General features: G+C 34.5%; 2 protein-coding genes across 2 annotated transcripts; one reads left to right on the top strand and one right to left on the bottom strand.

The window, feature by feature from the left end:
• Nucleotides 1–1,685: 1,685 nt before the first annotated feature.
• On the top strand, nt 1,686–11,831 carry LOC111991594 (ATP-dependent 6-phosphofructokinase 5, chloroplastic). The gene is made up of 13 exons (XM_065767551.1): nt 1,686–2,201; nt 2,746–2,836; nt 3,758–3,831; nt 4,919–5,030; nt 5,633–5,728; nt 5,878–5,979; nt 6,076–6,150; nt 6,785–6,925; nt 7,071–7,187; nt 7,292–7,396; nt 7,613–7,693; nt 8,640–8,768; nt 11,282–11,831. The coding sequence occupies exons 1-13, from the start codon at nt 1,873–1,875 to the stop codon at nt 11,447–11,449; spliced, it is 1,620 nt and encodes a 539-aa protein (XP_065623623.1). The 5' UTR covers nt 1,686–1,872; the 3' UTR covers nt 11,450–11,831.
• A 7,387-nt stretch (nt 11,832–19,218) lies between these two features.
• On the bottom strand, nt 19,219–21,958 carry LOC111991591 (cyclin-D4-2). Its single transcript, XM_024023375.2, has 6 exons — nt 21,356–21,958; nt 20,793–20,879; nt 20,575–20,673; nt 20,263–20,464; nt 20,050–20,171; nt 19,219–19,912 (listed from the first exon to the last, which is right to left on the bottom strand). Exons 1-6 carry the CDS (start codon nt 21,686–21,688, stop codon nt 19,685–19,687), a joined length of 1,071 nt encoding a protein of 356 aa, XP_023879143.1. The 5' UTR covers nt 21,689–21,958; the 3' UTR covers nt 19,219–19,684.
• Between the last annotated feature and the right edge of the window lie 3,620 nt (nt 21,959–25,578).

Raw genomic sequence — 25,578 nt, 5'->3', positions numbered from 1 at the left:
TAAAGAAAAGAAACTAAAAAGATTAAAGTGACAATTAACCAAACTTAAAAGGATGTTATTATTATCTCATTAATTATTGTTGTATATTGTATACACAATGCATAATTATAATTGTGCACCAAATTATTATAAAGAGAACTTCTATAAGAATAGTTCCAAGATGTGCGAGAAGTTTTGAATCCTTAAGAGCATTCTCATCAGTTCCCTCATAAAAAATGCCATTTGACACATCAAAAATCTACTTTATCATTTTAGCACATCATTTTACAATTCACCATTTATCACATATTCTATTTTTCAATTCTATATATTAAAATAATATATTCCAATATTAATAATAAATTAAAAAAAAAAAAAATATTAAAATAAAAATAAAAATAAAAAAAACCAACCACCCCCACCACAACCCACAGGCCACCCCCACTGCCAGCAACCATCAACGCCCCACCCACATCCTACCCACCACCGTCTCACACCAGAAATAACATAGCAGAGCACCAAAACCACCACCATAGAAAAACAAAAACAACAAAAAACACAATCCAACCGCTTCCCACACACCCACCCACTGCCGCCGCTAACCCATCCACTGCCGACCCACCCACCCATCAACACCCCACCACCATCTCACACTAGAACCACCACAGCAGGACACCAAAATCACTACCACAGAAAAACAAAAACAACAACAAAAAACACAAAGATCGGCATCAGGTGGCGCGGCAAGGCTAAACGGAAGAGAGAAAAGCCACCCACTGCTGAACCCACCCATCAAATCACCAAAAAAAAAAAAAAAAAAAAACCACAGCAACAGAGATCAGCATCAGGTGGCGTGACAAGGCTGAACGGAAGAGAGAAAAGCCACCCACTGCTGAACCCACCCATCAAATCACCGCAAAAAAAAAAAAAAAAAATACAACCACAACAACAAAGATCGGCATCAGTGGCGCAGCGAGGCTGAACGGAAGAAAGGTCCCACCCACTGCCGAACCCACCATCAAATCACTGCAAAAAAAAAAAAAAACCCACAGCAATAGAGATCGACATCAGGTGGCGCGGTAAGGCTAGAATGGAAGAGAGAAGCCACCCACTATTGAACCCACGAATCAAATCATTGCAAAAAAAAAAAAAAAAAAAAAACCATAGCAACAAAGATCGGCGAGGCTGAACAGAAGAGAGAAAAGCCACAACAATGAGAACGAAAAAGAGTGAAAAAAGAGATAGATTGATAGAATGTTAGGAAGAATGGGAGAGGAGAGAAAAAAAAAAAAGGAATAAAGTGATGAGAGAGGAGAGAGAAAGATGAATAAAAAAACAATAAACGGAAATGGCATTTGGATCCGTATGCTCTCAAAAATGAGAGCATACTGTAGCATGTAGTATAATTTTAGCACATTTAGCATACTGATGAGGGTTTATTTTTATATTTATGTGTGTAAATATATCAAATATTTAGACATTTAGCACTTTGAAAGACTCGATGAGAATGCTCTGAGCCACCTCCTTTAGTAGTCCTTGTCCGGTAGTATTGAAAAGAAAAAGAAAAAGGCCGGCTTGGGTCCCCCATTCCGTAATTAGAGGTACACGCAAGGTTATTTTGGTCATAAAGCTCCGTTGAACTTTGACAAGCCTCGTAGGTTTTTTAATTAATTCAAGTCCAACACAACACTTCTCCTATGAATTCACTTTTGTCTCCAAGTCTGTACTCTCTCTCTCTCTCTCTCTGGAAAGTACAATAGTTCGATCAACCAAAAAAAAAAAAAGGAACAAGTATTTTTGGCCTGCAAGAGCAAATAACAAAAAAAAAAAAACTCTTTCACATTGTTCGAGGCTGATCGCAGTTCGGTTAGCCTAGTGATCTCCGCTTTTTTGATGGGCACTCTGTCGCACGCGATCACTCCCAAACTCGCTCTTCCCGGCCACGACTTCTCTTCTTCTTCATCATCATCTTCTTCTTACTATGGACTCACCTTCCCCTACTTGAACTCCCGTTTTCAGGGATCGAATTCAACAACCAGACTCGCCAAGAAGATCAGGGTGTCTGCCAAGTTAGCCAAGCACAGCCCCGCCATTGATTTCAGTGATCCAGACTGGAAATCCAAGTTTCAAAACGACTTCGAAACTCGCTTCAACATCCCTCACATCACTGATGTCTTCGACGACGCCGTTTCCATTCCCTCCACTTTTTGCCTCAGAATGAGGTCTGCTTCTCTCTCTCTCTCTCTCAATTTTTATTAAGTTGTTGTTCATGTAAACACACTTCAAGAAGTTCAATAAGCTTTAGTGATTGTGTTATCACAGCAAAATTGTAAACTATGTATGAATTGGAACATTCCGCAAATCTCTGGAATTTTTGGTGCATTGCGTTGCTGATTCAACTAAAAATAGCTTAAACTCAATAAATACATAGTATTTATGAATGTTTAAAAAAAAAAAAATTAACATCAAGAATTTTGAAAATCTAACTACTGAATTGCATGTTGTTTCCTCTCTTAACAGTCATAAACTTATTTTTTATTCATGATTTTATACTACAAAAACTTGTAATTTAAACAATTGATCAATTTATTCTTCTTTAAATTTTGTAAGCATTGAGGATATAAAAAGAAAATGTGATCTAATGGTGAATTTGTTGTTGTAGCTTTAGGTTACAACTAAGTTTGTGGTCAAACTTTGTACTTCTATAAATGTGCTTTGAATTTTTAATTTAATTTTAATTATTGTATTTGTAATATGTGTTGACAGGACACCAGTATCAGAAGAGTTTGCGGGAGGTTACCCATCAGATGAGGAGTGGCATGGTTACATAAATAACCACGACAGGGTACTTCTTAAGGTATATTTTATATTTCCTATATATTAAGTTGTAGCCAAGAGCATTGTAGCTCAATTGGTACATCTGATGATTTCGGCGAAGATATCCAATTCAAGAAACCCCTGACTATTGAATTATCAACACACAAAAAAAAGTATTGACATTGTATGTTTGTCATTAATTTATCCTAATAACATTGTAATTTGTAATTTTGATTTTGATGACCCTAAATTTGTACTTTTGGCAAATATACACGTTTTGGTCCCTAAAGTTAGACTCAAGTTTTGTTTTATATCCTAAAATTTTGAAATGTTAATTTTTAGTTCTCAAAAAATTGTATACTTACAAAGCTAGTCCTTCTGTAAATTTGCCATTATAATTCTTGCTTATATGAAAACATTTGGCAAAGCCATGTGACACTCTGTTATAACAGCATTGTTATGGAAGGACTAACTTGGCATGTTTACTTTTTTTTGAGGATTAGAAAAGAACTATTCAAAATTTAGGCTATAAAATAGATCCTGACTCAAATTGTAGGGACCAATCATATACTTTCACTTCTTTTTTTTCTCAGGAAAAAAAGTTATATATGATGCAAAAGATGCTAGTTGTGTAAGATGATGTATAATGGGAAAACTTGAAATCAATGCAAGTTAAGTGCAGAAATTCAAAGTACAAATTTCAATTTTTGAAAGTTGAGGAACTTCATTTTTTCCTTCATTCTTGCTATGTTTTTAGGATATGATAGCCCTATCTTTCACTTAAATGTGAGTTTTTTTAGAAATTACTAAATTTTAGATGCCGCCTCATTGTTCATATTTAGAGCACCAAGAACATGATTTGTATATATTCCCGTGCAAAATGCTAGGGATGTGATATATTTTCTGTCAAGCTATTTACTTTCTCTTTTGTCATAATTTTTCTTTTCATTCAATATTGCAGGTCATACACTACTCATCACCTACATCTGCTGGTGCTGAATGCATTGATCCTGATTGTACTTGGGTAGAACAATGGTAATTATCTGTACTTAACTCTCTTTCAGACGATTGTGAAAATCCAGAGTATGCATTTGGTGGCAATGATTAGAAAATTCTTTAAACACTCAATGTTGCTTTCAGAAAAATATTTGATATTTTTTATATACTAGTATAACCTAGAGTGAATGGAGATCTATAGAGGCTTGCCAATGATAACTTTTTTGTGAACATACAGCAGTAGTGATGATGGGTGGTGGTTTGGCTCTCATGGCCTAGGGGTTCGCAAAACGCAAAGACGTTATGAGAAAGATGGGAGAGTTACATAAATGTGTAGGTTTTAACTGGGATCAACCTAGGATAAAGTTTCGAGAAGGCTCCTTTTTCTTTTCTTGGTGAGTCATGGAGTAATTACCTGTCTTTGCTGTCAAGAGGCAATCATGGTGGGGTATTATGGCTTAGAGAGGCAATGCAAAGGGATTTTAGTTGTGTGAGATGATTCCATGATCTAGAATGTAGGTTTATTGAGAATTTTCAAAAGAAGTCAATGAGCTGTAGCTCAAATAACACTTCCTCTTCCCACAAGAATTGGTGAAGGGTGAGAACATGGGTTTAAAAGCCATTAAATGAGTGTGTAATTTACCTATAAAAAAAAGTTACCATAACTTGTGGCTTTGATTCGACCAACCATCTCTTGGAATTTGCACAAGAAAATGTACTCTTGGATTTCTGTTGAGATATGTGTGATTCCATAGAGTCTCTAGAGAGTGGTTGTTACCACAGTTAAGTTGGAGTTTCTCTCTGAAGGAGTTGCAACACACTGATTTGGCATTTCTGTAATTATTATGCTGACTGATAACAGTTTGATACATATCCAGTAGTTTCTACCATTTGTAAATTTAAACTCATTCTAGAAAGAACAAAATATAAGCAAAGCATGTTGAGAAAAGTTTCCTGCAAATGAGCTTTCATCAGTCTTGAAAAGAAGTGAAATGTCACATGTAGTCATATTTTAACTTTTTACAAAACTCTCTCAGGAAATTGACGTGTTTGCGTGTTTGGTTTATGTAATATCAAATTTCATTTAAACTGTGACTTAATAATGTGATGCATTGGAACTTGGCAGGGTTCATCGTGCTGGGCCTCGGGAGAAAATATACTTCAGACCAGAAGAGGTGAAAGCAGCAATTGTAACTTGTGGGGGGCTCTGCCCTGGTCTCAATGACGTCATCAGACAGGTCATTGTCATGACTCTTTTGTGGCGGTCATTCATTACATTGATTATAGTTTTACCCTCATCAAATTTGCAATCTTATTTGAATGAATTATCATTTCTCATTTAGAGCAGTCTCGGACATTGTGGAAATCATGCAGCATCTTAATTTGTATTGTCTGATCTAGTTTCTGGCATTTCTTTGTACATCAACTAAACCTTTGCTTGATAGTATCTCTGGAGCTTAACAAATTTCTGTGCTTAAAAACAACAACACAGAACCTAACCGAACCAAAGCAATTATATTAGTAAGCAATATTCCTAACATGATTATATTGCTATATATTAAAAATTCCCTTGAGCATAATACTGCTCTAAATGTAAACTTGAGTTTAATCTGCATTCTCAGAACCTTCTTGAATACAGTAAACATGCACCCAGCATTTTGAGGCTGTAAGTTTGTAACAGCTCACTCTGAATTCTGGCAAATGGTGGTGACAAATATTCAAAATGATTGGTGTATAGCATTTCAAAATGTATTTCTTTTGAACCCCCATATGGGCATATCTAGTCAGAATGCCTAAGATTTTATTTTATTGTAATTACTTAAATCACATTCTGCTGCAGATTGTCATTACCCTCGAAATATATGGTGTAAAAAAGATTGTAGGTATTCCCTTTGGTTATCGTGGATTTTCTGCCAAAGAATTAAATGAAATGCCGGTATGTTCTCTCACCTTTGTAATTATTTTAAACATTAATTGTGTTATAAAAAATTTTCTATGTACCTGAGATAAATGCATGCTTTTAGTTTCTGAAACTATGGTTAGAGTTGTAGATTAATTTGTTTAGGTTTTGGCTTTGATCATCAGCTATCAAGAAAAGTGGTTCAGAATATCCATCTTTCTGGTGGAAGCTTGTTAGGTGTTTCACGTGGAGGACCTAGCATTAGTGAAATAGTGGACAGTATGGAGGTGCTAATTTAATCTTTCTTAACTGTTTCAAAATTGCATCTTAATTCCTGGAGATAATAGAAGTCATCTGATTTATATTTTGCATGTTAATGCCAGGAAAGAGGAATCAACATGCTTTTTGTGTTGGGAGGGAACGGCACGCATGCTGGGGCCAATGCAATACATAATGAGGTTGTTAAGCCTGTGCTTTTGTACTAATTTTGCTCACCATTTGATTTAGTTTTCTCATGCATTATTAAGATATTCTTTCCAGAATGAATCTGCACAGAGAAGCAAATAAAAAATATTGCTTCTGAGTTGTTTATCTGGTTCCCATTACAAGTTCATGTTATAAAGTCAATTAAATAAATGAATAATATTAACAAAATAAATAATGAGAACATGCATTTGAATGCAATATACTGTAAAATATCAGTGTTATCTTCATCTTCAAGGCTAATGGAAATGAGATAATGATGTACTGCTACTTATCCAAAACAGAAAAAGAAAAAGAAAATGATGTACTGCTACTTATCCCCCACAAAAAATAATGTACTGCTATACCTTGAAGATAATTACGTCAAGAGCCAATTAGCTCTCACCTAAGTGGCACCTCCTCCCCAGTGAAAGCAAGGTGGAAGGTGAGGTCATGGGTTCAAGACCCAATGGATGTGTAACTTACTAATAAAAAAAATCTTACAGGAGGTGCAGTTGTGGCTCCTTCCTAAATTTGTCTTTACAAGTTGTAAGTGCTTGCTCTATTTACTTCTAGGGGCTTGCCTTTTATCCTTCCTGAGGCCTAAGTTCATATATCTTCTGCTTTCAGTGCCGTACACGACGGATGAAGGTGGCTGTAGTTGGTGTGCCAAAAACTATCGACAACGATATTCTGCTGATGGATAAAACTTTTGGTTTTGATACAGCTGTTGAAGAAGCACAAAGAGCAATAAATTCTGCATATATAGAGGTACTTCACATGCATTTTAAGTTGCCTTTGCATATATTTATGTTTCTCTATATAATGTTCCTGCTGAATTATTTCCTGGTGTTGATCCCCTCATGGTGAAATGAAAAAAAAAAAAAAAAAAAAATGGCCTTAATCTTGTTAATAGGCACACAGTGCTTATCATGGTGTTGGCATTGTGAAATTGATGGGCCGTAGCAGTGGATTTATAGCTATGCATGCAGCCCTAGCGAGTGGACAAATTGACATATGTTTGATTCCTGAGGTACTTTTTTTTTTAATCAGATGCCTGAGGTACTTATTACTAGTGATCATTTGGATGATTATTTTTGTTAGCCATTACTAATACTGCTGATGTGCACATTTAAGGTACCTTTTAATTTGCATGGGCCTCATGGTGTTCTGCGACATCTGAAATACCTAATTGAGACAAAGGGTTCAGCTGTTGTTTGTGTAGCAGAGGGAGCAGGACAGGTATGTCGCATAAGGATTACATATTTTTGGTTTTAGGTTGAATGCTATTACTGATCAGGTGATAGTCATTGTGCAGTCCTTTTTTGGCTTCAATCAAAACTATGATGAACCATTTTTGTACATTCCACAACATCACATAAATGTTATAACTTCTTCCTGATATTTTTCCCCTAATACACAGTAAAATTTTTCAATCTTTGTTTTTTCCTGATGCAGGATTTTCTTCAGAAAACTAATGCTAAGGATGCATCTGGAAACGTTGTATTCGGAGATATCGGTGTACACATTCAACAAGAGGTTGGTGGTTGTGTTTTGTGTTTTGACTTATTTCACGTGATCTTGATCTCCATGATACTAGTGACAACCGAAGTCAGTGGGTTGATGAACAATGAGATGACTTGGCTGAATGTCTAATGTGTTAGATCAGTTGATATGTGTTGCGTAGATAAAAATGGATTGTTGTTTGACCTTGTAGTTGTCATTTGTCAGAGTTAAAAATGTGCTATCTTCAAGCCTTCAGGATCTAAGTTCTGTTAGTGTCTTTTGCCAAGACTACATTTCGTGAGTTGACTACTTTGATGTTATGTGCAGTGCACAAGACCATGTGCTTCTGTACTTAGCTGGAAATAATTGATTAACCTCCCTTTTTTTTAATCATTAGAATTGGAGATAATTTTATTAATTATTACTGATCATGTATTTTAAAACATTTAGCCCATGTTGCATTTGTCAAATTCCCTCATTATTTCTCAAATTCCCTCCCTTTCTCTCTCTTCCCGTTTAAAATTCTGTTTTCTTGATGGATATGTTGTGAGAGGCTGCGTTGATATCTCTGAATTCAATCATGAAAAGACTTGGAGGTTCTATTCTAATTACTCAGATACAATTTTTCCTAAGATGGCATCATCAAACTACAGGATAAGTTTCAATGATGACGTAGCTATGATGGCTATCTTGTGTTACTGAATCTGATAGCATATATTCTTTGAAATATTTTATATTGAACTTAATGTTGACACTTTTGCATTTTGTACCATATTAAGCAATATTTCAAAAGGCACAGGTGCTTTTGAGTCAACATAATATTTTATTCTGCTGTGTATAATCTTTCTTGCTTTCAAAGAATTACTAGTATTCTGGGCAACTCAAAAAAAAAAAAAAAAAATTTGAATCCTTTGGATCATACTCTACATTCATTGGGCTTACTCTATTTACTGATATCTAATTACCATTATTTTGTCAGATTAAAAAAGCTTTCAAGGCGATTAGTGTTCCAGTTGATGTGAAGTATATTGATCCCACATACATGATCCGTGCATGCCGTGCAAATGCATCAGATGGAATTCTATGCACTGTACTAGGACAAAATGCTGTGAGTCTCTCTCTCTCTCTCTCTCTCTCATAGTAATTGTTAAGCTTTATCTAAAAAGTTTAAGCTAATAAGAATAAGTGAATTCAATCGTTTAACGATTATTCTAACACTCCCCATCATTATGGGTCCAAAATCCACTCCCTGAGTGGACTCAACACATGTAATTTGTAACTTTTAAACAAGAGGTAAAGTAGAGAGTAGAGACAATGTTCGAACTCAAGACCACATGCTTTGGTACCATGTTAAATTACCACTTGCCCCAAAAGATTAAGCTGATTGGGTATGGTGAATTTACTCACTCAACCATTATTCTAACAATAATATATAGTCTCTCTACTGCCTGGATATGTAGCAGTACACAGGTGTAAGGATTTCAATAGTGATGGCCAATGTCTAGGCCCAATATTTGTTGTACTTGACCTTATTGGCCAGAGACTAGCCTACAGCTTAGCATCTCTTACTTGGTAGTTCTGGGGAATGTAATCAAGGGCTTCATCTTGTTTAAACCCAATTCACAAGAATATCTTAAGTAAAAACATAGGACCAAGAAGTCATTTCTCAACAACTCTACTATCAACCAATCCCTTAGTGGGGACTGCTATGACATTGAAGCTGGGCAAGTAGATGACCTGAGAAAAATAAACATCTATTGTTTGGGTTATTGACACTGTGATGAACCAAGATCAAGACTTTCATCGCGAAATAGGATGCTTTATCATAATCAAGGTTGGACCAGTTTTCTGGGTTTGGTTCAATAATAATTGGTGGTACTAGTGAGGTTTTTGGCAAACCAAAAAACTGATTAAATTCTTATATAAGCTGAACCAAAAATAAAACAAGTTCAAAATCGAATTGGTTTTACATCCAGTGTGTCTAGACTTAAGTTAGAACCAAATAAAACAAGTTCAAAATTGAATTGGTTTTATGTCCAGTACGTCTAGACTAAGAACCAATCACGGTGGGTTATGTACGTTGCGAAATAGGATGCTTTATCATAATCAAGGTTGGACCAGTTTTCTGGGTTTGGTTCAATAATAATTGGTGGTACTAGTGAGGTTTTTGGCAAACCAAAAAACTGATTAAATTCTTATATAAGCTGAACCAAAAATAAAACAAGTTCAAAATCGAATTGGTTTTACATCCAGTGTGTCTAGACTTAAGTTAGAACCAAATAAAACAAGTTCAAAATTGAATTGGTTTTATGTCCAGTACGTCTAGACTAAGAACCAATCACGGTGGGTTATGTACGTGAAATGCTGAATTTAGAACTGATTTTCAGTGGAAATGTGCATGTGAAACCTAAGAAGCACAGATATAACATGACACGAGACACAACAGCTAATTATTTATTTATATTGTTCTGTATATTTTATATTATTTTAAGCTTTTTTTTTTGTTTGTTAAATAGTGATAATAATTAAAATTATTGTAACTAACAATCAAATTAAAAAAAAAAAACATTGTAACGAAGCATGTGATAATAATTATAAATTTTAAGTTTTTAAGTATTTTAACAATATCCCCTTTTTCCATTCAGCTAGAGATTTAGAAATGAAAAGCATTAATTACATTGTCAGCATGGTCTTTTTTAAAATAAAAAATAAAAATGACACAGTAGATGGAGGATGACAGTAAGCAGCGAGAGCAGATGGGCTTAACCATTAAAAAAAAAAACCCCACTATGTGCATGTGTAACTTAAAAATTAAAAATAAAATAAAAGGTTTGTTACAAAATAAAAATTGAAGTCAGTAGAAGTTTTTTCAGAAAAGGATTGAAACTTCACAGTTTCCAGTTAGGATCTTTATTTTTATTTTTTTTTCAAAGTAATTGAAAATCTTTATTGAAGAGAATAACAAACAAAGCATCCTGTGTACATAGGAAGTGTACTTGGTTTGCTACGAACATCATCTAAAGTTGCACATATATAGAAATTCGTTCAAGTTAGAAAAAAAGTGACCACTTGAAGCAGTCATCCAGTCATACGGAGAGTGAAATAAAAAAGAGTCTTAAATATACTAATATAGTTAGGAAATTTTATCTCTTATTGACATCTATGGACCTGGTAGGTCCAGCTGTGAACTTTGGTCCTGTTCAGAAATTGGTTCAGCAAATATATTGATTCCAGGGTTGGATCAGAAATTGCCTTTTGTAATTGCATCTATGCTCAATTTGGCTGGGCCATTTAAGATTGTGGCTTGATCAGTGCCCTATTTAACTCAACCTCAAACTTGCCTTGTTTCAATTGGCAAGCCTATGAGAGCTCAAGCATGCCTGAGATGGCAAGCTGAGATCTGGCAGTTTCAGCGATTGATCAAACTTAATCATTTTGACTTGGCCAAAGTTCAAGTGAGCATCGCTCAAATCACCTAGGGTTTGCTAGTCATTTCATATATAGGGTTGTTCTTTAAGTGCCTCTTTCACTTGTTTTCAGATTTCCATTAGCTTTTTCATGTCTTTTGAGATGGTTCAGTCCTGCTAATGTCTATTCAATATGGATGTGTGGGTTTGGCAGGTTCATGGCGCATTTGCTGGATATAGTGGCATTACTGTAGGCATATGCAACACTCACTATGTCTATCTTCCAATTCCTGAAGTCATTTCTTATCCCAGGCTGGTGGACCCGAACAGTAGAATGTGGCATCGATGCTTGACTTCAACAGGCCAGCCTGACTTTCTCTAATGATTTTATTTAAGTTATAATACTTGAAAATATATCTATATAAGCTCCCAAAGAGTAGAGTCTAGGACAGATACCAGCATCAAAAGGTTTTTTGTTAGTCTGGTCACCGCATGCTGTAGAAGAAATAAATATCAGAGGATTACATTCCCTCTACCAAGCAAAGATGAGGTAATATTTTGGATTCATTGCTCTCAGATTTCCTTGACAATAAAGTTCCAGAGGAATCATCTGGCAATTTATTCTTTAGATTTAATGTTTATTACAACGATTTGTACAAAATTTGTTGTAACTATGATATATGTCAGCCACAGTTAAAGACTATGCAAACTAGACCCGTCCGTAGTGGTCTAGCTTATAAAATTTAGTTGCATTTTTTGGATCATATTTACTTGAGTTTAAATTATCAGCCTTGAGACTCCAATAAGTAATGTTATATTTGAATGTTGGGCTATTACGAAACATGTTCATAACATGCTGTGAACGAAACAAGAATATATGGATAAGTAGAAATATAAGAAAAGATAGGATGTGGAATGAAGAAATAAGATTAAAGATAAAGAGTCGGTCCCATTGATGAAATGATGTGAGAATTTTTTTTTGATGAATAAGCAAATTTATTTTAAAAGAAACATGTATATCAATACAGCATAAAAGCACCAAAAAGGAACCAGCTAGGCCAGCCAGCATCTCAAGACAGAAACAAAAGCAAACAAGGATGGGAAATCTAAACACTCAAACCATCTACAAGGAGGGCACCTAAGAACTGAGCGAGAGATGCTCCAAGAGCACAACTCTGCTCTGTTTAACACAGATGCAGAAACCGCCTGTTTTCACCCTTCTTTAACTTCCCATTTAACACTTTTGATGATAATCTCTTCAGAAATTTTTTGAGAATTCAATAGATATAATGGGAGAGGAGGATTTGAACTCTGGATGTTTATGTTAAAAACACCTCCAACCAGTACATATGTAAAGTAAAAAGGCTGACAATGAGACTCTTGTTAATAATCTATGTAAAGTAAAAAGGCTGATAATGAGACTCTTGGCAATAATCTCTTCAAAATTAATCCTACCTTGACGAAGAACATTGATTTTGAGCTGCCACAGGTGATAGACACCGGACCATAAAACAATTTTGCATACCACATATCTAAACTCCTTCCCTCAGATGATCTTCTCCCCCACAACATGATTTCTGCCAAAGAAATTTAAGATTCCTGATAAAGCACCGATCCATAATAGTTTTTCACACTCTTTTGGACAAGAGGCCACTCAAAGAAAAGATGCCCCTATCCTCAATTCTATTTCGGCAGATTACACAGCTAGCATTATTAGCACATATACCTAACTTTAAAAAGCCTCTCTTTCCTCAACAATCTATTCTAGATAGCTAGCCAGCCAACCAATGAAAGCATACTTAGGTATTGCACCCTGGAACCATATTAGTTTCCACCACTTGACCTCGAGATTTTTCCTTCTTATATAGCTCCAGGTACTAAAACAAGAGTACAAACTAGACTTTGAAGGGATCCAATACCTATCTTCGTCCACCAGCTCTATTAATGGGAGTATACTTTGCATAGTTACTAGGTCTTCATATTTAGCTGGAGGCCAATGCCAACCCCGATCCTGCAAAACACTAGAAACCATAACATTCAGAGAACCAGCTAAAACATGCACTAAACAACTCTATCGTCTATACATCTGATAAAGGACACCATCTAGAAGCCACCAATTACGCCAAAGAGAATGTTGGAGGCAGTTCCAACTTCAAATCTGAGCAGCATCCTTTCTAAGTTTTAAAATCTTCCTTAGAGCATTTGCATTCGTGCAAAAATTGATGTCTATTTTAGGAGAAAATATATCCTGTTACGGGGTATGTCTCCTCCTATTTTAGCACAAGAATCTATTTTTTTCTTTTTTCTATTTTATATACTTATTTTTCAAAACACCTCACATTAGATTTACGTAAGAGTAGAAAAAAGAAAAGAGTAGGTTATAAAATAGAAAAAGCTAAGTATATAAAATAGAAAAAAGAAAAAAGCAGATTCTTATGCTAAAATAGGAGGAGACATACCCCGTAACAGGATATATTTTCTCCTAAAATAGACATGAATTTTTGTACGAATGCAAATGCTCCAAGGAAGATTTTAAAACTTAGAAAGGATGCTGCTCAGATTTGAAGTTGGAACTGCCTCCAACGTTCTCTTTGGCGTGATTGGTGGCTTCTGGATGGTGTCCTTTATCAGATGTATATACCCAAAAGCAACTGCCCTTTAAGAGGTTAGTTTTGGCCCAAGGAACCCATAAAGATCCAGCCTAAGCAAACAATGACCAAATGAAACCTATGATAGTTGTCTTGATCCATTTTTCTATTATACACAAACTGATATAAATGTTCTTAAACTTCACGGACAATCCTAAAAAATATTAATAATCCAAAATCAACTGCCCTTTAAGAGGTTAGTTTTGGCCCAAGGAACCCATAAAGATCTAGCCTAAGCAAATAATGACCAAATGAAACCTCTGATAGCTCTCTTGATTCATTTTTCTATTATACACAAACTGATGTAAATGCTCTTAAACTTCACGTACAATCCTGGGGAATATTAATAATCCAAAAACAACTGCCCTTTAAGAGGTTAGTTTTGGCCCAAGGAACCCATAAAGATCCAGCCTAAGCAAACAATGACCAAATGAAACCTCTGATAGCTGTCTTGATCCATTCCTCAATCCTCTTTAAGCCTAATCCTCCCTCACTTTTTAGCTTGCACAGCAAATCCCAATTTATTTTGGCACCAATTGCAAAACTAGCCAAACTATTCCAAAGAAAGCTAGTCAATCTTTGTTCCCCGGCTCCAAGGACTTTTTTAGGGAGAATAAACATTCTAGACCAGTTATTTTGAAAGTTAAACAAAAATGATTGTATTAATTAAAGTTTTCTGGCATAAGACAAATATTTCAGGGACCAAGAATTAACTTTGGCTGTGATTTTGTCAACTAAAACACTCTTTCTCAGACAATTACCTCCACGAAATAAGTAGAACACTTATAAAGGTACCTGACAGGAAGCTTCCTCTTTGAATTGAATGATCACAATAATTTGAATCTTTAGACTAAAGGGGATAACAACAAAAAGAACTTAACTTTGAAGCAACCAGCCCAGAGATGCTACATTGATGGCTTCTAAAGCCGTTTGTACCAGGCTTACTAAATGGATATCTGTAGCAGAAAAACTCACCAAATTATTGGCAAAACTTAACTTCGAAGCAACCAGCCCAGAGATGCTATATTGATGGCTTCTAAAGCCGTTTGTACCAGGCTTATTGAATGGATATCTATAGCAGAAAAACTCACCAAATTATTGGCAAAACAAAGGTGAGTTAGCCTTAAACTTTTACACTTTAGATGAAACTTGAACTTTGGTGAGTTATGAATATAGAGTTTAGTTGATAACCAAAACAAAGAGGTAAGGGGGACAATGGATCCCCTTGCCTCAGCCCCCTTCTACCATTGAAATAACCCACCAGCCCACCATTAAAAGATATAGAGAACTTTGGGGTGGCATACATTCTTTGGCCCAAGAGAAAAACTTTGGAGGCACACTAACAGCAATGAGACAGTGAAGAATAAAGTCCCACTCATCCGAATCATATGCTTTAATTAAATCAACTTTTTAGTGTGCATCTAGCCTTGCCCTGGTCTTTATGATTGCCTCATTAAATCAACTTTTAGTGTGCATCTAGCCTTGCCCTTGTCTTTATGATAGCCTCTAACAATTTTCTGTGTTAGCAATATGAGATGATTTGGCTATGTGGAAAGAAAGAGTGATTGATGTAATAGTGAGTAAGAGTGATTGGATTCAAATTGAGGGAACAAAAATACCATGAATAACACTAATAGAAGTAATAAGGACTTGTTATTTCCCATATGAAGTTTGTCATTCATGCCAAGATGTGTACATAGTGGAGGCACTACAATAACAAAGTTTTTCTTCAAATTGGATTGGAGGATCTCATCCAAAATATTCTTGTTGATTCATAAGATCATTCATATGTATTTTAATTATATAACTTATTAAATCATTAAAATGAATCTCATAACTATTAAATAAGCCGTGTAATTAAAAATATATGTGAATATCCATTTAAATCATCGCGCAATGAATTGAAGTTAACTTTGTCTTTAATATCTACTGAGTTATACTTAGGTTTTTTTTTTTTTTTTAATAACCGTACAACTTGCATTAAAGTTGGTTGATCCCATCATACATTGATCATATTTTGTGCAAAAAGTGTTGCCCATAATATGGTGGTAGTTATAGCTCTATGAATCATAAGCATCTTATGATATAACATGTGTACATAATACTTCTCTCACTAGGAAAAAAAATCTTAAGTAATACTTCTCTCACAAAAAAAGTATCTTCTGTAATATAGGTGTATGCAACATTTCTTTTACATGTGAAATCTACACATGAACCTCATATACATGAAAGGATGATATTATACTTGATAAATAAGACACCGTCACATTTATGTAACACGCATGAATGCAAGAATATTTTTGTATATATCCTTTGTACAAGTTATCACCTCCTACATATCCTAATAATCAAGCTCGTCCCTTCTTTTTGTTTAGCATCTTTGGGGTGGTGTTATTGTTTGTGTACAAACTAACACAAGGGAATCACTGTACGTGTTGGTGATGATAGTATAGCAGAAATCTGAAAGTGCTCCTAGCCTGGCTAATGCACATGAAAGCAAAGATTAATACGTTCATGCCTTCTCTCTTTCCCTTTTTCTTTAAAAAAAGATGTATGCTTTGCTCGTACAAAGCAATCACTGTGTTCTTCACCAATAAAATAGCTGTATTTTTCGTATGGCTTATGCACATCAGCACGTGACAACATGAATAACTCGTTAAACTAAGTTCACTGAATAATAATAATAATAGTACCGTCTGACTGGTCAAAGATTTTACATCAGCTCCTCACTCAGTAAAAGTTTGAATTTTCCTTACAAACTCGTACACATAACCGAGTCCATCTAAATTTTAGAGTAAGAGGCTCTCTGTCTCTCTCTCTAAAATGAGCCCCATTAAGTTAGCAGAATAAACAGTAAGTCAGTAATAATCTATATGTATCTGATATGATTTTAAGGTTTTAAATTGGAGACAGAATATGATTGACCAAGCCCCAAGGCTAAATTATGGAACTTCAAAAACTTTTTGTATTTGTACTTTTCTTTTTGTCTTCCCTATGTCAATCTGTTATGCCTTGTAACTGAAAGATCATTTTCCTACCATTAAGCTCACATTGTGGAACTGGACAATATTAATTTAATGCTTTCTTTACCATCCAAAGCCATTGACAAAACAAAAGGGTTATGATTCTCGTGAGAGCTCTGGCCAAAGTCACCAAACCCTTTTACCCATCTTCCATATTTCTTTACATAGTGATGATATATAGTGCCATCTTGTTCACCAGGACGCCCACCTTTGTTTTTTTGTTTTTTTGGTTTCTTAAAAACCACCACGCACACTTAGAAAAGTTCTTCATTGGGTCTTGTGCTGGTCTGTGATTATTTTTGGACCCTTTTCTTTTTGTAACAATATTATAAAATAAAAAAATTTACCAAATAAAAAATAAAAAATTTTATACAAGTTAATAGTGTCCTCACTCAAAATCAATCTCATATATATTAGAAATAACAAAAACTAATAAATAAGTTTCCTAAATTAAAAGTGACTCGACTGTTTATAAAAAAAATTCAATCAATTGTATGATAAACTGTGTGCACAAGGGCACCGTTACCCAAAAAAAGAAATATTTGGCAAGGAAAATGTTAGTACTTGGATCACATTAAAGACAAGTACCTCACAATGTGTTTATACATATTTAATTTGGAGTAAAAAGGAATGAAAGGATGTTCACATTCACATTTCGTAAAGATGATTTGTAATTGTCGCCCTGTGTTTATATATAATTATATATTGGTTCTAGCAAGTAGCAAGAGACAATTTATACCAAACTAAAATTAAGAACCTCAGAGAAATCAATTTAAATATTTCTCAGTTACTACAATAAGTCAGAGCTGAAAATTTTGGTGCCGAACCTCGACTAATTTTGCAGTGGCACTGACTCACTGAGCATCTTGTGTTCCCCCCATCCCCGTACACAAATACACATGGAGAGAGTCAGAGATAGAGCTGAAAAATGTATAAATAGGAAGGTTTTAAAATATAAAATTAGGCACTCAAAGTTTAAGGCTGATCGAGTCATTTTAGTTTAATATCTATCTCTGAGTTGGTTTCTTTTAAAGTTTCAAGGCAAATTGCCTTCTGTAACTTACTAGTACTGTTGGTTCGTCACTTCCATCTCATATCATATGACATGTAAATTTAAGTTTATATACTATTGGGATCCTTGATAGTACATAATCGTAGTCTGTTATAATTGGCTTAATTTTAATTATAGAATTGGCAGTGCTTAGCTGTTGTTAATCAATTAAGGTTTTTCATATTATAATGCTGTTTTCTATTTTTGACTGTTTGAGCTAGTGCTTGTTTACAGTTGCAAACATTGGTAAACAGGTAAAGGTCATACGTTGGATAGGTAATTATATTTTTATAAGAGAGAGAGAGAGAGAGAGAGAGAGAGCTGAAAATGTCACTTTTTGAGAGAAAATTTTGGTTTTCATGAACCTCTTTATGGCACCTACGTATAAAAATTTTCATGAAAAATTGAGTTTTCATGAAGCTTGTTTAAAGTTCGTTTGATTAGGCGTCTTGAGAGTATAAAAAAGTGTTTTAAAAACTTAAAACTTTGTTTTGTAACTACAATTTCTTACAGCTTTTTAACAAACACTTATTTTAAACTCAAAACACTAATTTGATAAAATTCTACGAACAAACTCATAAAACCTATAATGGATGAAGTTAACAGAGAAAGCTACTTCACACTCTTTTATCATAGTCATGAGTCATGACACTGAAATTAAAAGTTTTAACAAACACTTGAAAACATATTAACCATAATTGACGTATTATCTCTTTCTTTATTATTATTATTATCATTTTAAATCTCCCACCAACCGGTTCGATTTTTATTTTTGACAATAACTTTACTCCTATCATTGTCAAAAGTGAGAAGTTAGCTACAACAAAAGCTATAATTTCTTAGAGGAAAACCAACATACTGAGAAATTATTACCACCATCACTATGGAGTCAAACCTAGAGTAATAATTTCACTTTTCATTGTTTTGTTAGTAAAAATAAAAATAAAAAATAAAAAAAGGCCCACAATAAAAGTATAAAACTACTCTACTTTTTAAAATAAAAAAATTGACCACACGTGCCATCAGTTCATCTCAAGTCTCACTCTGAAACGCAAATCACATATGCGTCCACAATGAATTAGCTCTGTACGCTACACACTACAGTGCATTCCCAAGGTTTCTTATACTCTGTACCTTTTTTTTCATCATTATTACGTTAGACTTAACAGGATGGGTGCAGAGCAAGCCCAGATGTTGACCGGTCACAATCAAAACAAAAAAGAGAGTTGTGGGCCTGGCTGGGCTCAGGGCTGGAGGGCCCAGCTTGGCCATTTCCAATTCCAAGAACGATAAACAGACAAAACACAATAATTATTACAAGAGCCAAAACGACATCGTTTAATCTAATTTGTCATCAATCCATATGGGGCGTGGTAATATTAGAAGTAGTAAGGCAACAACCATGGTTCTTTGGTTAAGGACAAACTAATTTCTGTTTCAAAACTTGATTGATGGATATTTTTCTATTTCTCATTGGAAGAAAGAAAACAAATTTAAGAAATATTCCTTCTATTATATCTCCCTCACTTCCTTTTCTCTCTCATTTGAAATGGAAGCTACAACAAAAAGCTGTATTTTTCTAAACACATACTAATCCACCAAGACAACCACCACCAATTCCTAATATATAATGGCTGTCTCAGAATTTGTGATTATAAATAGCTAATGACTTTCTTTCTCATGCAATAAGTATGACACTGACACCTCCTTAATTGCATTCTACCTTAATTTATTTATTCAAAACTATCTCTTTCTCTCTCTCTCTCTCTCTCTCTTTCTCTCTCTTCCTTTGTAACAAAAGGGGCACTTCCAAAACCACACCAAAAATCCCATTCAACCAAACTGATTGGACTAGGGTGTGAAGGATAAAAATTCACACGTCATGACTTTGAATTCTACTTTAGATGATCTGTCTGGTGTCTTCCCCTTGTATCTGGACTATTATGTGAAGAATTTGCACATGACCCAACTGTTAATTCATCACTTTTATAGCTCAAGCAAGCAGCATCTAAAACCCCAACAGGGCTTTGGGGCACAGATGAAGCTAAGTTACTTGCCAAATTAGCAGACCCACTAATCAATGACAAATCTTTCATCAGTTCAAGACACTTCACGACCCTTTCCTGCAAAATCCCACACATAAACTAAATTTCTCATAAGCTCATCAAATTGGAACAAATATAAAAGGCAAAATCTTTTTATAAGCAAAAGCAGATATGTCCTGTCCTGGGTTTATTTCAGTGGGCACCACCAGTTTTACCTTTTCTACATGTTTGAAACAAGACATGGCCTTATCAATGTCCACTTCTTGAATTTGCCTTGAAATAGAAATGGCCACCGCTGCAGCAATTTCAGAGGGCCTGAATTCCAAGAAGTCAATACCTGCAATCAATTCCCACCCAGCACTGCATCACACCCATTAATCCTCAAGAACATCCAAGTACAGAATGTAACACAACAAATGGGGACAGACCTTTGATTGTGCTTAATATTAGTTGTACTGATCTAGAAATGGATAATATTGATGGATACTGAACTTTGTTAATCTTGCTTAGAAAGTAATCAATGAATGAGCAAGGGGTAAGAGCACGCATCCTCCAACCCAATGTGCCCAGCACCAGAAGCTCCATTCTCTGTATAGAGTTAGCTCCAAACACAAACTTAGGTTCTCCCACCTGCACTCAATCACTCATCACAAAGGCAACCGGATCAAATCAATACCAAATTCAGAACATACCAAATTGCCAAACCAACAACTTCAAATTATTGTGCATGAATTTTATACCTGTAAATCTACCAACTGAGGCACGTTAGTCTCCTCCATTTTGGCTGCTAATGACATACAAGCTACAGCTAACAATTGCACAGCCCAACTTTTATCTCTCTACATGCCCAAGAAAAATGGTAAACAAACATCAAGGATAGAGATAATCAATAAGGAAACACAATAATAAGAATAAAATCAAAGAAACAGGCATACTTGCTTTCAATTTCCGAACTTACTGGCAATTCATTAATTGATAGGAAGCGATCCAAGTAGTTCATGGATAGACACACGCTTGATGGTCCAAAACTGTAATGATCATAAGCCTGTTGATCACAATGAACAAAACCCAGTCACTAAGAGAAGTGACCCTCTCATGAATCAAGAAAGAGATTATATTTGATGAACAAATTATCAATCTGACACGAGAAACAATAAACCAAGAATTTGTCAAAATGGGAATGAATGGCAAAGATAGAAGGAAAACTCAAATCAAACTAAACAATCCATTCGAGTTACCACACAAAACTTGTTAAGGAATGAACACAAGATTCATAGACAACTTAGAAATTGATTAAACAAGGTAAAGCACAGAAAACACATTTCATAAATGAAAATGAAATTCTATGAGAAAATTGAACATTGTTAAGAAATTAGTCTTGATAATAACCATAACATGTTCTTGAAAACAAAAACACAGTTGCATAAATCTGAAATACTCATAAAAACCACAAGAGAATCAAACCAACAATCAATGGGATAAAATCCAAAAACCATTTGAGAAAAAATCAATTGGACCAACCTTCCAAATCCAATCAAGAGCCTGTCTCCTAACACTCAAGTCCAAGTCCCCACAGCGCAGTCTCTTGAGATAATCATCTCTGGGTAAATGCTCTCTCTCCCTCTCAACCATCTCCCTCACTCTCTCCTCACTCTGCAGTGGAAAACCCTCCAAGGATTCGGATCTAATATTGTCAAAAATCGAGTCTTTATTGTGTGTGTGATTGTTTTGGTGGTTCCAAGAAGGGGAAACCCCAAACCCATCTGTGGCATTGCCATCAACATCATCAAAACAAGTGTTGGTGTTCTCTGCACAGAGAAGGCTTGAGGTGGAACAGTCATGACTTTCTGCCATTGAAAGGACCTCAAAAATCTCTCAGAACCCAAGAAAATCTCATCAAAAGAGAGTTCTTGAATAAGTTTTTATCAAAGATTGTGGCTTGCAAGGGTGAGCATTTTTTATTTTTCTCTCCTCATTGTGCAGTACAGACAATAGCAGAAGAGAGCCAGTGAAGACTATAAAATAGAGAGTGAGATTGGGGGGGTGGGTGAAGATGAGACTGTGTGAGAATGACAAAGGAAGGAGCTTTCTTATATGTAGGAAATGTAAGTTTAGTTTTAGGGTATGCGAGACATTTTGGGTCTATATCTATATGGTTGTGGATTCATATTTTTTGTAGGCCATAGAACACAAAAAAGGACAAGGAAAGTCCATCATAACCGAAAAAAAGTTGGGGTGAGGGGGGCTGACGGCAAGGATTTAAAATTCCCAATAATTTATATCCAAGTAAATATATTGAATTAACAAATTATAAAAAATTTCATAAAAATATATAATAAAAAGATTTGGGTGATTATTAGCCATGTGTGTGTGTCACGGACCTCATGGTGTGTCAATTTTATCTTTTGGGTGCTTAATAATGAATATAATGAGCAAAGTTATGGTGAATGATTAATCAATAAAAGTGCAAGAAAATATTTAAGAAAATGTATTTTGGAGGACATTTTAAAATACTAGAACAGATGTTAGTGAAGGTGCTCGGAAGGGGAGCAATATGAAACTTGCAACGAGGGCATAAGCATAAAACATAAAACGTACATAGATATAGATAACAAAAAACAAAAAATAGTAAGATAATTATACACGTATCAAAAGCCTTGCAACTCAACTGATTGACACATTTTAGTATTTCTAACAAAGATATTTATAATTTAAATCATTTATCTCCCATTATATATATATATATATATGCTGAGGGTTATCAAATTGTCATGACTAAGTATGAGCCCTTATTTAAGTATGCAATATTATTTATGTGACATACCGTGACAACAAGGATCTCTATTCAATCCAACTTTCAATCTCTCAGCAAAAAAAAAAAAAAAAAAATCCAACTCTCAATCCAACTCATACTATAAAGACACAAAATTCGATTGTACATTTCTACTTAATGGGGTTAATTAGAACAATAGTACACCTCAATTTTATTACCCAAAAAAAAAAAAATGATGCAACTGTGTTTTCATTAGAATACAATTATATTTGAGAGAACCCTAAATAGTATCCCATCCACTTATTTGGCACGTATCATATATAGACAAATATATATATTTTGGATGGAAGGCACGTATCATATTTTGGGTTGGAGTTTTTGCTTAGACAGTTAGGGTTATGCAATAAAAATGCATAATAATTGATGAGAAATCAGTCATTTATTATTATTATTATTATTTTGTTTTGTTGAGAGACAGTCATTTATTATTTTTTTATTAAAAGGATGGGTATTCTTGAAAGCCATACTAAGAAATAAATAAGGCATAGCAATGTAATTACACGTGCACCATTATGTATCATGATTATAATAGCTAATGAGCTGTAAAAATCCAATATTCCATCCAAAATTCAAACAAATAATAGAAGGTAGTTGGAGACTTGGAGTCTAATAGACAAATAGTTCATGGGGATTAAAAACCAAAAGGAAAATTTGGGGGATGAGGACTGAGTAAAAGTGTCCATTAAACAAAAAACAAAACCATTTTTTTATACGGCGCTTAAAATTGTCTAAATGCTAAGAACGTGGGTTAATTTTTTTTTTTTTTTTTTTTTGATGGATGTATGATTTGTGCATTTGATTCAGAATACAGATGATGCAATTATGAATTATTTTTTTCTTTGAGATAGATGTAATTATGATTCAATGAATAGAGTAGGGAAAATGGAGACTACATGTTTAATGTGTGAAACTGCACTTTGTCCCACATATTCCGGGAAGCTAACAGTTGTGCGGATATTTGGCAAAAATGGAGCCGAGCTAGTTTCTGGCTTCCACTTTGTATGAACCACCGCCGTGGTGAAAATGCGCTAGCTTTTGACAAACTGAACTATTTTAATAGACTGATTATTTAATGTTATTTCCTTCCTTGTGTACCAAAAAAAAAAAAAGGACGTAGCTTAAGCATACTTTCAAGGGATGGTTTCTCCCTCCTCAAAAAAGAAAAAGAAAAAAGGGATGGGTTCTCCAATTTTGGGAACATGGGTTCTCCAATATGCCACTTAAGTTTGACCATAATTTCAAGGGATGGCATCAAGTCCTCAACTACTTTTAAAATATAAAAAAATAAAAAATGAATTAAGCACTATAGTTAACTGTTTACTTCGGTCGGGTTCCCGAACTCATTTGGCAAGAGTAAGACCAAAAAGGAAATTGCAAGCAGCATGTAGCCAACAAGGGAAGGTTTCAAATGATTGTGGAAAAAGGTCTTGCAAAATTGAATCAAGTTCCTGAAATGCAGCAAAGTTTCAAGCCTGAATAGTCCTATTACATGGAAAATTATTTGATACTTCTAACGTACCATTGTACTCCTTTCTCCTGCATGAATGATAGATCTCATCGTAACTTTAATTATTAAAACTCATTATTATGTGAGAAGATGGAGTATCACATTATGTTACTCTCGAAATTATAAATAGTTACTCCTATTAGAAATCAATAGAAAGTGAATTTGTGTTTTTTTATAATTCAATAATTAAATAGTTAAGCTACAAGTTCTTAGTACCCTTTCAAAGAACAGTAAATAAACTATGAAAGAGTCTAACTCAAATTCTAATTATCTAAATTCGCTTTAAAATGGAAAGATCTAATTTCGTTGTGACAATTATTTTGCATGTATCTAAAAGGGTACATAGTGACATTTCATTTGAGCTACGTTACTACTCGAATCTCATTGAATTTTAGATTTTTTTTTTTTTGGAAATATTAAATTTGTTACTCCAAGAGGTTGTAACAACCATTTGGAGTAATGGCTATGGCTATAAAAGGAGCCACCCATGAGTAATGCAATACATAAGAAATTTATCTCTATCGTGTGTGGTTGTGTGAGTTATCTGAACCATGGAAATTGATGTAGCATTTCTGTAGCATGCACCATCAACAAGAGAAATCAATAGCAAAGTCGAAACTGTGAAAAACCATGTAAAACGAAACTGGAGTCCTTAGGTCATCTTGTCCTAAACAACAACAAAAAAAAAAAAAAAAAATAGTGATATTTCAAGCCAAGTGAGGTAGGTCCGAAATTAAAATTTATTTCACTGAGCATATCATTTCTAACCTGATCTTTACTGTAAAATTCAAACCAATTTTCTCCATTTCAAAATAAATAAAGAGGACCATAAGTTAACATTGCTTATTGATGATGCATGGTAGGTCCCTCTTGACAAGGAGAAGTTATACCATGCACCGGTAATATGTTTCTCTCTCTCACAATTGGTGGGTCCAACTTCTTAGTAGGATTCACCAATTGTGAGAGAGATGAAACATATACCCGGTGCTGGGTATATTTTTCCCTTGACAAGGTTGGGTTAGGACATGACATCCCATGTATTCCAAGAAAACAATTCTTACAATGACTCTCTCGTAGATTTTGTTGTGAGGCCTTTTTATTGAGCTATTGTATAAACTTTGTTTTGATGCTTCTAGTTCGTGTCTGTTTGGTATGAGTTTATAAGCTCTATTTTTAGCTTTTATATATATATATATATATCTTTTTAAAACTTTTTTTTTTCTGACTTTTTCAAAGTACAAGTATATTTAATTACATTACATTAGAATGATAATTATCTTGAAATAGGAACAAGTATTAGGGGGAATACAATAAGTTTTATTAATGAAATAACCATTCTTATTCTTTCGTAAAGAGAAAAAAAAAATTCTTATATTCAGCTGTTTGGTGATAACAAAGAATATA

This window comes from Quercus suber, unplaced genomic scaffold, assembly GCF_002906115.3.
Source record: "Quercus suber isolate HL8 unplaced genomic scaffold, Cork oak 2.0 scaffold_822, whole genome shotgun sequence".
In the NCBI taxonomy this organism is placed as follows: Eukaryota; Viridiplantae; Streptophyta; class Magnoliopsida; order Fagales; family Fagaceae; genus Quercus; species Quercus suber.
The sequence above is the reverse complement of the archived record's forward strand: the minus strand, read 5'-3'. Positions and strand labels throughout refer to the sequence as shown.